The following is a 14,849-nucleotide window of genomic DNA, read 5'->3' as shown; positions in this document are numbered from 1 at the left end:
TTTTGTAGGCATTTTCACCTATTACAGGAAGTTCGTGAAGGGCTTCTCCCAATTAGCAACACCCCTCATAGACTTGACGAAGAAAGGGGCTTTCGAGTGGACCACTACAGCGCAGGAGGCATTTGACTGCCTCAAGGAGGTCATGAGTAGTTGTCCGGTGTTGGCACTTCCTGACTTCACTCAACCTTTCGTGTTGGAGTGTGATGCATCAGGAGTGGGTGTGGGGGCCGTGTTGATGCAGGGAGGGCACCCCATAGCTTTTGAGAGTCGAAAGCTACTACCCCATGAGCTACTGTACTCCATCTATGATAAGGAGATGTTGGCCATCATACATGCGTTGGCCAAGTTCAGGCAGTATTTGGTGGGGAACAGGTTTAAAGTCATTACAAATAAAAACACCCTCAAGTTCTTCTTGGAGCAGAAACAGTTGCAGGAGAGGCAACAGAAGTGGGTGAGCAAGCTCCAAGAATATGAATTTGACATTGAGTATGTCAAAGGGAAGCACAACATAGTGGTTGATGCGTTGTCCAGGAGGCCAACCACTCTTTCTTTGATGAGCATTGCCTCAGATTAGAGGGCGCAGTTACTAGTGGAGTACTCCAAGGACCGATTCGCGTGTGAGGTCCTTGATGGGTTGGTGACAGATGACCGATACCGGGTAATGAACGAGGTGATCTACTACTGAGACCGGATCTACTTGGTACCCAACTCCCCACTGACGAAGAAGATTCTATGGGCTGCCCACGATTCACCATTAGTGGGGTACGAAGGGCTCACGAAGACATACTGGGCCATTAGAGAGCCCTTTACGTGGAAGGGCCTCAAGGATGATGTTCTAAGGCATATCCGGGAGTGTGACACATGCCAGCAGAACAAGGGAGAGCAAACACACCCGACGGGCCTATTGCAGCCGCTCCCCATTTCGGAGGGGAAATGGGAGACCATATCGATGGATTTCATTACCAGACTGCCCATAGTACAGGGCAAAGATTGCATCTACGTAGTGGTGGACTGCTTGACGAAGTATGCTCACTTCTTCGTCATCCCAGCTTGGTACTTGGCCTCATAGGTGGCCGAATTGTTCTTCAGGGAGTTGTTTCGGCTATATGGTCTCTGAAAGACCATTGTCAGTGACTGGGACAACCGGTTCATGGGTGGATTTTGGCAGGAGCTATTCCGGTTGGTGGGTACTGAGCTCACCTTGAGTACCAGTTAGCCCCCTTAGACAGACGGACAAACAAAGATAGTTATCAAGTAGTTGGAGTGTTGCTTGCATAACTATGTGATAGGTTAGCAGAGAGCATGGATACGATGGCTACATTTGGGTGAGTACTGCTACAACACTACGCACCACATGTCCATAGGTATGTCACCATTCCGAGCTCTGTATGGTTATGATGCATTGTCTTTCACTGACATTATGTTTGGAGACAGCAGGGCCCCAAGGGCCAAGGACTAGATACAGGAGAGCCAAGATATCTTGAGGGCTTTGAAAGACAACATGTAGATGGCCCAAAACCAACAGAAGCTTTATGCAGATAGGGGCAGAGTTGAGAGGCAGTTCGAAGTAGGGGACTTGGTGTTCTTGAGGCTCCAACCGTACCGATAGTCTACACTCAAATAGAAGGGGGCCAAGAAGCTCAAACTGCGCTTCTATGGACCATATCGTGTCACTCGGAGGGTGGGGGAGGTAGCATATGAGCTGGAGCTACCCCCGAGGAGCCAGGTGCACAACATCTTTCATGTGTCTTGCCTGAAAAAGGCACTGGGACAACAGGTTACAACAGCTACAGAGTTACCCCCTATGGACGATGAGGGGCATTTGGTGCTGGAACCAGAGGCCATTTTGGATACCAGGGAGAGGCATCTGCGTAACAGGGTCATTAGGGAGTTTTTGATTCGATGGAGGAATCTGCCAGATGAGGCTGCCACTTGGTAGGGGGAACAAATACTACAACATCCTTCATTGCAGTTGCTCTAGGACAAGCAACATTTTGGCGGGGAGGATTGTGATATTCGTACTTAGTATTTTACCTAGTAAATATCAATTTTGCTCAATTTTGGTTTATTACATGGTTACACTTAGGAGAAGGGGGCTTAGAGGACCCACATTTGATTTTTGGCATAGGAGGCACTCCAACCTTAGAGTTAGATGAAAGATTGTGGCCTTGGTGGAGCAGGGGGTCCACCACAAGGGAATTTCGGCCTACATGGAGAGCACGCTCTCATTGGAGCATATTTGGTGTGGGGAATTTGATGTGGGCCCACATGGGTAATCTTGGAGGCAACTTGACAAAATGAAGGAGGGACTCTCATTTGGTTCATTCATCTATCATTTCAGATTTGTTTCTTGACATAGCACGCTTGAGTAGTGAGCCAAGTTTGCATGTATTGTTTAGGACACGGGGGTTTCCGAGCGGAGTTCCTAGCCGTTGCTTTGGTGGACTTCGAGTGCCAACCCAAGGAGAGAGTTCTACTTAGTCCCAAATTATACCTGCAGCAGTGAGGCCGTACTACAGTAGAGAGGAAGCTATAGCAGCGCAGGGACTGCGCAGTCTTCAGTAGAGACGCTCCGGGAGGTTGAGGAGTGAATGGATTTTGATGGTGGAAACTAGAAGGGAAGGTCTGGGGAGCCTTCTAACAGGGTTTGTAGGCATTGTTGGAGCATTTAGTAGCAAATTCTACAGGTGGGTCGATTTGCCCAGCAACAGAACGACTCAAGCCAAAGAGGGTTGAATTTTCGAGGTCAAGCTTCGGCCAAACCCTTCATGGGTTATTTTGGGTTTATTGAGGAGAGGCCGAGATTAATGTCCAAGAAATTTCTGAGCAGTGGAGAGGGCCCTAGCAGCAGATTCTTTCAGGTAACAACACATTTCTGGGCATCTACAACGCAGTACTTGGGCAACATAGCAGCAGTTTTGGAGGAGGGTGTCTCATTTGTCATTTTGGGCTTTGCTAGCTTGCCTAGAGCAAGCCCAGGTGCACTCATTCCAACACATATTTGTACACCTCTTTTGACTAATAAAAAGAGTACACAACGCAGTTTTTGAGTGTCAATTTGTGGTTTGATTGCTTGTTATTGTTTCATGGTGTTTTTGTCTATTTTGCTTTGTATATTTACTGTTAATTTTCCTTGGGGATATTACACTGTGTTTGACGTATTTTAGGTTTAAAATTTAAATACTTGACTATTACTTACTATGAAAGTATACATAGTTTTTGCTTAAAATATATTATATATTATGTACCATAGCTTACATCCCATCTTGGTGGCACTAGTATTTGATGTCAAACATTGGTGTCATGATTGCAAGTTGGAGAACACAAATATAATTGTTTTATATGCTTGGCTCCAAGTACCAAGGGTTGAGGTGCAAACTAGTAGTGTTTGGATTGAGAAATTATGCATTCTTCACTTGCATTTCTAGTTAATAAATCCAACCGCAACAATTTATCATTAAACCCAAAGACACGGTATTTCAAAATAATGCCCATTGCGATAGGCGAATGACTATGTTTATCTTTCGACAATGGAATTCTACTTCATGCACCACAATATGTAAAACACAAAAATGAAAAAAGTAAATAATGATGGGATAATAATAATAATAATAATAAGGTCAAAGTCCATACATCCCTTCAACTGGTCACCAATGAATGTATATATGTATTTTACAAGTGTAAGAAAAAAGGGTTTTTAATCTACCCCATGTTTAGTCTTTTTGCAATTGCCATAACACATTTCCTATGTTAAGACCAAGCAGGTTTTGAGACTAATGGTTGAATGCCAACCAAAGTATGGTGATTGTTAAAAGATCTAGAAAACTTTGCATTCTATTTTGGCCTTGCATTTGAACCTTAAACTTTTGTAGTGCCTAGAGTATAATTTAAATCCCTCCAATGATTACATTATTCGAAGCAAATAAATTCGAATGAGAATCTGTATCCTCGAACACTTTCTTCCTTGAGGAGGGACCATAAATGTTGATAATATCCATAGTTTTCTTTAAAGAATAAGAGTGAAGAGCCACACAAATAGTGGATTGGGAAAATACCTCTTAAGATTTTTTCCATTAAAAATGAAGAATTCCAACTTGTGAATATGCCTCTATAATGTTCATTGGAGTTGAGTACACTAGATATCCAATCAAGGAGGTTGCATTTCATAATTTTTAGGCAAGTCATTATTTCTTGTAGTGGAATTACATTTTGGCAAAAAAATTGATATCAATCTCCTAGAAGAGTGTTTTTTGGAAGGGCCGAACAAACCCCTGATATTATAAGAAATCAACTTCTCTTTTTACCCCTCCTTTGGGCTTTCATTGTTCAAAGGGCCCTTAAAATGGTCATATCTTTGCCAACCAATACTTCTATTATCTCATTTCTCCCATTACATGTTTACTTTAGGAGTCATATCTAGCTCTTGAATATGTATGGTATTTCGTTTAGCCAAAGTCTTTGTTCGACTAGGTAGAGTGAATTCCATTGTAGGAGGTTTCAAATAGAACCTAATTGTCCTTTTTGTTCAACTAGTTAGAGTGAATTCCATTATAGGAGTGTCAAATAGATCCTAATTGTCCTTTTTACATTCTTTCATACATTCAAGCTTCATTATTGTCTTTTTTCATCTATTCGTCAAGTCTCTTAGCTTCCTTTGAGCTTCCTGATGTTGATTTCTGGTAGCATCAGATAAGTTCTAAGCCTCAAAATTTGCATGGAGGCTAGGACACATGTATTCCACAATACCCAGAAATCGTTTTGGGAAATTCCACCCGGAGACAGTTTATTAAAATAATTAATTATTTTTAATGGGTGCCTAAGTCTAAACTTAGGAAATTAAAATAATTAAACGGTATTATTCAAACTGAGGGTGAAACTTCTAGAAGAAGACAGAGATAGAGTCCAAATGATCTGAGCCATTGATTAGAATCTAATCTAGGTCGTTGATTACTCAACTGGAGGATTATAAGGACTTCGATGGGCATTTAAAAAACACATCGGAGAGAGATCAAGAGATTGAATTTCTCAAAGAGGACAATGCAATGGTTGCTAGAGAATCAATCGAGGAGATTGCTTGTAGTGAGGGGTAGGGATAGTTTTCGGAGGAAAGTTTTCCTGGTTCGGAGAGTACAAGGCAGAGAAGGCAACGAGTAGTTCAATGAGGTAGCGTAGTGCCATGCAGAGCTTCAGAGGGAGTTCGAATTCCAACTGGAGAGACAAGATTTAGTGCAGGAAGCCGGGGTGTGAGATCATAAGGCCTGGAGATCAAATTTCCAGTTAGCAGGAGGTCAACAGAGGGATTGATGCAGAGCCCAGCTAGAGTGATGCAGTTCTCCGTAGGGTTGACGCAGAAGTTGCGCAGAGGCAGCGTAGGGCCAGTCAGCAAGCCCCTAATCAGAATTGAATCTCCCAGAACAATGTGAGATTTCTCTCACTAAACTTTTTTCCAGTTTCTCTCTGTATCGGATAGCCGGTTGGGCATCTAACGGATTTTATTCAGAAAACTACTGCTTAATAATATAAACCCTCAGCTGTTGCACCATTTTTCCTACATTGGGTTTTTCCGGGGACATTTGTCCAAAAATAACGGTGTCATGTGTTGTGTATTTCTTTCTTGCTCAGTTTCTTGTTTCCACATTTAATTTAATTGGTGAAGGCTGCAGTGTATTAGTTTCGGTATTTGTTGTAGGATGCAGTAAATAATTTGTTCAATAATTTAACAAAGAGAAGATACTTAATCAGTTGTTGCAGTAGAAATTTGGGTCTTCCAATTTTCACACCTGATGCTCACTATCCATTCTAAGGAGTCCCTTTGGATGTACAAGTCCTTGAGAAATCGCACTATCCTCCCATTTACACGTCCCCTTACCTTGTTGAGAGACTCCTTGAATTGAGACTGTCCCGAACTATAAAGGAGCATTTTCCTTGTGTATATCCCCACTTATTTTCCTCGGTTTATTCCTAGGGTGGGAGATCTATAGATGCCCATAAGATAGGCATTTGTGCATTTGAATGGGGTATTTTGGTAGTCTAAGATTTGCTAAACTTCCTTATTCCCCAATTGCCAAATTGATTTCCTTTGGTAAAGCTTTGTAAACATCCATCTCAACACAAATTTTTGCCCCTACCCGATTGGAAGAGTTCCTAGTTCTAAGGTCCACCATACAAAACGGTCATTTGTTTTCCTTTCATTCTAAAATAGAAAAAATATTATACCTTCGTGAGGCCATGGTGAGAGCTGGATTGCACCCTAGGAAGCAAACCTAATGATGGTCCATCCATAGTCTAAGGAGATTTTTCTATATATCTCTTACTATGAAATTGGTCAATAATTCCTTTTTAGAATACTCCAGAATAGTGTCAACTACTAGGGTCGGGTCCATATCGACACTCATCACGACCTTGTTCCTCTTAATACACTTGGTTTCTTTAGGGATTTCTTTTTAACTTTAGATGTAGCGATTACCTCGATAATTGGAAAAGTTGTCTCTTAGTGAGCAGGTTTCTCAGTGATCACCTCCTTTCCCTCCATGGGGATTGCAGTGACCAATAATCATGTCCCAATATGGCTTTTGGGCAGCTGCATACATTCTTGAGAATATTGTGGAGATCTTGTTCCCCTTGTTAAAGTATTTATGGCGTTGTGCCCCACTGGCCTTGTCATTAGTGTTGTTGATGTCAAACACACCACAATCTGTACTGAGGGGTCTCTCATGATGTATTGATCTCATCGTGGGTACTTGGGTGATGTGAACCCTTTTCTCTCCATGATTTAATATGTCTGAATGGAGGCTATGCAGACACAAAATACCTGGTATCATTTATGACTCAAGTCTTGTCTCAATGGTTTGAATCAATTGCATTTGATATAGTTTGAGAGAGGAAGTCGAGTAGAAACAAGTGATCTATGAACAATTGGTGACTTCGTGAATGTCTGTAGGATTTGAAGAAACCTTAGCTAGGTTGCCCTTGTCTTCTTCTATTACATCCTTCACCCCTCCTCTATCTCTTCTTAACATACATTCCAGCCCCATGGACTCTCTCTCTCTCTATATATATATATATTTACTAGTCACTTCAATGATAAATTATCACTGAAGAGGCCTAATAATGGAGGATTAGGTGTAGTTAAGAGTCTAGAAGTTTCATTTTTATTGCATATTAGGATTAGGTATATAAGAGTCCACAAGTCTTGCTTTAAAATCTTCCTTCTTCTTGTATATATATATATATATATATATATACTCTTCCATTTTATCATTTCCTCATGTTCAAGTTACTTTTCCACCTTTCTTGTTTTTTTGTATTTTTCACACAAAGTACCATGGGAAAAACATGTTTTTTGATTCTCATAAACTATCCCAATGGAGCCATAGCCTTTGGTGTCAATAAATAGCTTGAGATATGTACAATGTGATCTTGACAAGGTATTATTATCCTAGCACACACTTTACTGCATTTTATATCAAATTTGGAGAGCTAACAAGTGTTTATTTTTCTCCTGCATGAAATTAGTTGTCTTATATTTTATAAGTGTGTTTTTCCCCTGTTGCTGTGAATGGATTTTTGAAAGAAGTGATGATTGTGTTGCAGTCTACTAGTTGCATGGCTCATATATGTCCATCGTCATTTCTTCTTCGTCATGGTTTTACTAATTCTTGGCAACCAAAAGGATCATGGATAACGATGTTAAAGAGGGTTTCTCACCATTTTCACAACAATTACAAGTTTGGGCCTTCATCTTTGCCAAGGCTGTTGGATGTGCGTGGAATGTCTAATCTTCCAGAAAAGGTTGTCTATGGAGGACCTAAGTCTCAATCTCCCTGGAAAAGGATCACTTTAAACCATCTTGCTACTAAATATCACAAAGGGGAGCCCATAACAATGGTGACTGCCTATGATTATCCATCGGCAGTTCATGTAGACAATGCTGGCATTGATATCTGCTTAGTAGGGGATTCAGTTGGTGAGTATTACAAATGCATAATGTTTTGTTTTTGGTCCACTGTCCTAGAATATGTGTTGTCTGGATCCTGTCTATACAGGAATCACTGAATCTGAGGTTTTAATTTTTGTATTGATTTGGTTTAAGGAATGGTGGTGCATGGACATGACACAACCTTACCTGTCACCTTGGATGATATGCTGCTTCATTGTCGTGCTGTATCCCGTGGAGCATCTAGATCTCTTCTTGTTGGTGATTTGCCTTTTGGAAGCTATGAAGAAAGCAAGGAGCAGGTAAAACTATAAACTAGATTGAAGTGTTTCAAAATCTGATAATTATTCTTTTGACATATTTTATTTACAGAAATAAGCTGAAATATTACTCTATCTCTCAATGCTATTTCATAAAAAAATCAATGTCTAGAGGGTTTTTTTATTTTTTTAATAAATAGAAGTCAGACAATGGTCTTCAAACGGTTAAGCCTCAAGTTATTTGTAAGGTATGCACATATTTAACTGTTTTTGATGTGAAAAATTGAGTGACATGGTTGAAAGACTTCTTTTAAATAGGCAGTTGCAAGTGCAACTCGACTATTGAAGGAGGGGGGCATGGATGCAATAAAGCTTGAAGGGGGTACACCATCTAGGGTCATAGCAGCAAAATCTATAGTTGAGGCAGGCATTGCAGTCATTGGACATGTTGGGTTGACTCCTCAGGCGATAAGTGTGCTAGGTGGCTTTAGGCCACAGGGTAGAAATGCTGCCAGTGCGACAAAGGTATGTTTTAAAATAATTGAAGTGGACTTTCTGCTATTATGTTAACGATATCTAATTAGCATCACAACCTTCTCCTTGCAGGTTCTGGAGAGTGCGTTGGCTTTACAGGATGCGGGTTGTTTTGCTATTGTACTAGAGTGTGTGCCTTCTCCAGTCGCAGCTGCTATTACATCTTCTCTTCAAATTCCTACCATCGGAATTGGAGCAGGGCCTAATTGTAGTGGCCAGGTTTCTTTATTATTCCCCTCTACTTAAGCTTTTTTTCAAGTTACGGTAGTGTGACCTGCGAGTTGAAAATATTAGTATTACTGTAGTCTGTTAGCTGTTATTCCATAGACCATGCTGTAGAATGCTAGTGTATTTAAAGAATTTCTATTCGAAATAATATTTATCAATCCTGAAAATAGATGTACATAGAAAAGTAGTGTTAGTCTATTATGCAATCTATTGGAATGATTACAATACTAACAATACTAATGATATTGGATACCTTGCCTAAGACCTCGATTTGGTCTCTTGGTTAAGGATCTATATCTGTGTGTAAGAGTTATTGAGTTCCATTACTCCCGTTGGTGCTCCTATGCTGTAGTGAATGAATGAGTTTATAGTAATCAGTATTGAAAGACTTGTTGATGTATGTACTATGTCCTATGGTTAAGTTTTGTTTAAAAGTGAATTAGAGAATATAATTCAAAGTTTTTCATGCATTTTCTTAGGGCTGATGTCATACTTCATTTGTTGTTATATGCTATATTAACCATCAAAATTTGTTGTAATTTTGTCCTTAGTTTTTTTTTTTTAAATTAAGATTTCTATTGCCTCACAATATTCATCTTTGAAAATCAGAGATCATTGTTTAGACTGAGTCCTGTTGAACCAGAGATCATTGTTTAGACTAAGGCCTGTTGCAGTCTGCCACGAGGTAAACAAGAATTGCTAACAGCTGACGAAGGTCTAGGTATATCAAAATTCAAATACCAGTTACTGCTAAAGACATAACTGCTAAAAGAAACTATTTTGCTGAAGGTAAAAGACATAAGCCAAGAGGTTTGATGAAACATCAAGTATCCGATGAAGTGACAGGCCAGATCTTGGGCGCTTGTACCTGTTGGGGTTGGAGGCTTAAGGCCACATTGAAGATGGCCTTCTATGTGGGCCAAACGAGCATCCAGGTTGATGAGACAAGAGCGTTGGTGGCGTTGGATTCGTTGAATTTCATTCAGACAGAAGATAATATTGTTGTCCTGTAAGTTGTAACACACATCCTTATCTAATCCAACAACCGGAGGTGGTTACTAAGCTAACCAGACTCCCAATGTGCAGTTATGGGAATGGGGTAATATTTTTTTTTCGTTCACATCAAGTGTGAATGATGTAAACTGGCAATTTGTAGAACCACAATTTAATCCCATGCAATTTGTCCACAAAGCAATGACTAGAACACTCCTAGTCAAGCAGGGGCAACATCATTTCTATCCACCTGTGACACTTCGTATAACAATGTCCGTAATATCATTCAAGAGTATAGCTTATAAATTATACCAAGGAGACTCTTTTTCTTTACTGCTATGGAAAACATTTATGAGGATGTTCTGTAGCAGATGACAGTTATAGTTTTCCTTGGTATCATAACCACACACACAATCAATAAGGTCACTCTGGAATAATCTTTGGCTTCTCACGGGTTTAAATTTAGATTGGAACTATAGAAAGGATCTTTCGGATAACAGGGCATATGATCTTTAAGTAGGGCTGTCATTATCTCTGCTGTTTCAGGCCAACGAAGGCAAATTTCCATACAACAAACTACTCACAGATTCAAATTTCAAATGACTAAATGCGTGCTTAGAATGGAGCTCTTTGAGTGCTCATTCAATGTGACATTCCTAGGCTTATGTTGTCAAGTGCGTGGCAAAGATTTTGAAGGCTTGGAATGGAGAGCAAAAAAGAAGAAAATTGTAATATTTAAATTCAATCCACTGTTGGTACGAGAGTTGTTCCACCGCAACTTTAGTGCTGAAATATAAGTTTATAACGACCCGGGTTTGAACTGATTTCCAATGGGGGAATGACAGCAGAAAGATTAGTTTCCTTTTGTATTTGCAATTGCCCTCTATGATGCCAAGGTATATGTTCTTTAGAGTTAAGGCTACGATGCATACATGAAAGTGTTCATCAGACAGATGGAAAGAATACAGTGGCAACAAATTCGCAGGAAACTTTATACTCTTGGCCAAGGTTCGATTTCCAGGGTCTTTACCTAGCACCTTGAGGTATTCATGGTTGCAGCTAGATGTGGGGGTGAACTTATCACCTTCGGGAAGGAGTAAATGTAACCATATTATACACCCTAACACAAACACCATATTCCCTTTATGGCCCTATCAATTTTACCCTGTCCAGCAGGTTGTGGGCTTCAACGCTTGTCTCTTTGTCTCTAAACCATGTGGCATCGTGGGCTCTAGTACAATAGTAAATACATACGCGCTGCATTTTCAATAAGAAAATTCCGTAGGCCAGTTTTCCTATCAACCAATCTCTTTAGTCCATGGTATGCATTTAGAAAAATCTTGTTCAATTCAATAACTGCAATGATGAAAGAAAAGGAAGCATTGCTTAAGTAGCCACACACCTACACAGCTCTCCTACAAAGGCAACCAATAAAAACATTGTGCACTGAACATGAAATGAGATCAAGAACATCTACAATGCCACAACTCCAAAATTCACTACATACTGTAGCACGACCTTTGAAATGAAATACTAACAGATCAAAATATCTGGAGCAGAACTTAAAGCATAAAACTATATAATGGTTATCAGAGCTGCATAATTTCACAAGTTACAACTCAAGAATCACTCAGACAAGAAATTAATATTCTGGAATCCATAACAAAAGGGTTTGGCAAAGCATTCTGTTCTTTTGGCATTTTTGTCATATCAGCAAAAGCAGCAATCTTCTCCTTCTGAGATGGCAAAAGAATTGTTTGCGTATCAAAACCAGCTATAGAAGGAAAATAAAATTGGTTCAGGTCTCAACGCAGTCTTCGTGGATGAAGCCAAATACAATTCTGGGTGACTATAACGAAAAAATATCCCTTGACTGCAGCTTTGTAGCCAAAGGTTGAAAAAATATCCTTTGACTGCAGCTTCGTTGTTATTGGGAGTTATGTGCCTTGTCCAGTCAAAAGGGGTTTATCAACCAACCCAATATAAATGACTGCAGGAAGAGCTGAAGGCACTAATATAGTTCTTGCACCTGCAATTACGTATCAGTTTTAGTAAAAAGACTGATTTCACCATCCCAGCCGTTGTATATTCAGAATGCAATGGTAATCGATTTCCTAAACACTAATTTGCAATATGTTTGTAACAACGTGTCATATCTGCTCTATAAAATGTCCAAAAAAAAAGATTATGGGGCAAGTCAATTTCCTTTACTATTACACATCTCCTGGAACTGATGAAATTCCATGCTGCTATAAATTGCTAAGGAAAAGCAGACTCATCATTTAAGCATTTAAAGTTCATTGTCAAAACTCAAAGACGGTGAGGATAACAGTTAAATCAATATTAACGATGCATCGCCGAGAAAGACTGCTAATTCAATCTACCAACGCCAATTCTGTTGTTATCATGCAGAGGGATTGAAGATAGGACATCCTCACAGTGCCTGTTACTGCCACTAAATTAGAATTCTTAAAATAACCTATGTCAATGGAACCCTAGGCATGATACATAGCGAGACCAGTTTTGATCTCATTTGAATTGAGAAGAGGGATCAAACAAATCTTCTTCTGAATCTTACAAATTTACAAATCTTATGAGCATGAGGTAAAGCTGGGGATTGGGCCTTAATGAGCATGTCCTAGAACCGTGTAAATATTACTCCATGGCTCAAATCATACCAATGAAATGCTCATGCTTGTGCTCGTGGATATCCGATGCAAGCCACCACACCAAAGGTGACTGAATTGAATGGTACTAGTGGTTTCCCATAATGCCATGTCTAGCACCCTAACCTCATCATGATAAGATGAAGTTAGTTCAAAACTAGAAAGGGCAACAATGCTAATACTGAAATCTATAGAACATTTTGTTCATAGTAGGGCCACTCCCTCTCTATAAACGCCCTGCCCCATTGACATAAAGATTCTAGTCCTGGAGTATTGACTGTAACCAACCAGACCTCACCACCCATGTACTGAAAAGAATATAAAATTTATATGGAAAATTCAAATATATCAGCAGAAGCAGGATTCAAATTACAACTACCTGAATGACATAAGAAATCGACTGGAACCTTATTCTCAGAGGAACCCTGAAAATATCAAGGAAAATCTCAGAGCTCCAGACATGGAGGGTTTGAATTCTGCAGGGTAGAAGACAGAGCAAGCTACTATGGTCCTCAATATGCATAAGACAGAAATACTTGGCAATATTGCAGAGTCCAAGAAGGAGATTGGCAAGGAGTTGGTGGATAAGCTCATGCTAGATTTACAAGATATTAAAACAATTATAGCAGCCAGCGATAGAGATACTATTGCATCAAAACAGGAGGAGCTTCTTGCTAATACTGAATAAGATCAGAATAATTCATACGACAAGCATATCACACATTCAGAAGTACATTGCCAACCAAACCAATGAAATCAAGAATCCTCAGTAATCGGGACAAAGTGAATAACCCTGTGGCTCGGCCTTAGTATTCTTTATACTCACAAATACCATCTGGAAACTATTCATATAAAGAAACTTTCTAAGATATCCAGGAACAGTGCTTAGTAATGCCTAGGATAAGGAGATACTTATCTCTGATGAATAATCTAGGAACTGAGACGGGGACACCGAATTTGGCCCAACCATAGCCGAGCTGCAGCCAGTGTTACTTGCAGCTGTCACCGCCATGCCGGATTTCAAAGCTTGGATAAGGCACTTGAGGAAATTGCACTTGCTGCTACTGAAAATCCAAAAGATGCCCCCCTCTCCGCCCAGTGGTCTCTCACTAAATCTCTTACAGAATGCTGCCTTTTCCCTTTTCTGCATGAAGGAAAATGGCCCTTGTCGTGGTTTTCCCTTGGCACCTGGATGAATATGCTACTGCCACTGTCCGGAGTAGAGTGCTATCGTGCCCTCCTTATTCTCTGTTTCCTCCGCTCTTATAGCCTGTCTGGCCAGGCTTCCTCATTCTATGTTCTCGTGCCAGTTGTCCCCTGTTGCTCCTCCCCTTTTTTTTGTAACTATTTTCCTGGGATATTTTTCTTGCTGCCCTTGTTTCTGTGGTTTAGTTTTCATGACATGTCCCTTTTGAGCACACTTGGCAGCCTCTCATGGCTGCCACTAAATCAGCCTGATTCTTTGGCTGACCCCAAGCTGTTTCCCTCCCCAAGCTCTAAATCCTTGTCCTGTCTCAGCTTTGCACTTTTTTTATTTATTTAATGCTTATAAATGGAAGAGGTAGCTGGGATTGTCACAGGTCCTCATCCTTTTCCTTCAGGACGCGGCCTAGGAGTGTCTTCATTTGCCAGTGAAAGGTAATGGAATTAAGATATCGACTTAGTCGTCCCCTGCTATGCCCAGGGTTAGGAAACCTCTTCCACTTGGATTTCAGAATCAAAGTATGCTTGGTGGCCATTTGCAGTCAAGGCTTCGAGTTGGCAATTGTCCTCTTGGATTTCTGCAGGAGTGGAAGAATGGAATATGGCCACAATGTTCTGAGCTTGGGATTGAGCTCACGTTTGGCCTTGAGGGCCTCTGCCTTTAGACCCTTGACAACAACGCATCTGCCGGTGAGGCATGGTATTCAAAGATACGAAAGGCCAGATTAAGGACAACCCACATTAGCTAGAGAAACTAATGAAACGGGTTGATAGGATCCTAACAGAATGAACAAAAATTTAGCACTTAGCTACTAGGAAGGTCTATAGAGTAGTCTAGAAGTTGTGACAGAGGATAAACAAATAAAGAAAAGCTCCGGGTAGAGTCCAATAGCCATAAAAATCCAGGGACACCAATAGAAGTACACACCACCAAGACACTCTGTAACCATGAACTAGAGTCCACCATGTGTGAAAATTCCTTGAACTGCAACAATTATTCTCATAACTTAATAGTTTATGTCTTTTGTT

The 14,849-nt window shown here is 40.3% G+C and overlaps 1 protein-coding gene across 6 annotated transcripts in view; it reads left to right on the top strand.

The window, feature by feature from the left end:
- The window catches only part of LOC149207033 (3-methyl-2-oxobutanoate hydroxymethyltransferase 1, mitochondrial-like), a 79,709-nt gene that overhangs the window by 36,988 nt on the left and 27,872 nt on the right, over nt 1-14,849 (top strand). For all 6 annotated transcript variants that reach the window (XM_089395642.1, XM_089395641.1, XM_089395643.1 and 3 more), the window contains 4 exons: nt 7,594-7,966; nt 8,093-8,238; nt 8,515-8,721; nt 8,803-8,949. In XM_089395642.1, coding sequence (XP_089251768.1) covers nt 7,606-7,966; nt 8,093-8,238; nt 8,515-8,721; nt 8,803-8,949 — 861 coding nt within the window. In that variant the 5' untranslated portion in view covers nt 7,594-7,605. The remainder of the gene's footprint in view (nt 1-7,593; nt 7,967-8,092; nt 8,239-8,514; nt 8,722-8,802; nt 8,950-14,849) is intronic.

The sequence above is a fragment of the Pinus tabuliformis genome, chromosome 1_2 (assembly GCF_031772625.1).
Source record: "Pinus tabuliformis cultivar Carrire ecotype Pingquan chromosome 1_2, CPIR1, whole genome shotgun sequence".
Taxonomy (NCBI): domain Eukaryota; kingdom Viridiplantae; phylum Streptophyta; class Pinopsida; order Pinales; family Pinaceae; genus Pinus; species Pinus tabuliformis.
Note: the sequence above shows the minus strand (reverse complement) of the source record. Positions and strands in the feature narration are given on the sequence as shown.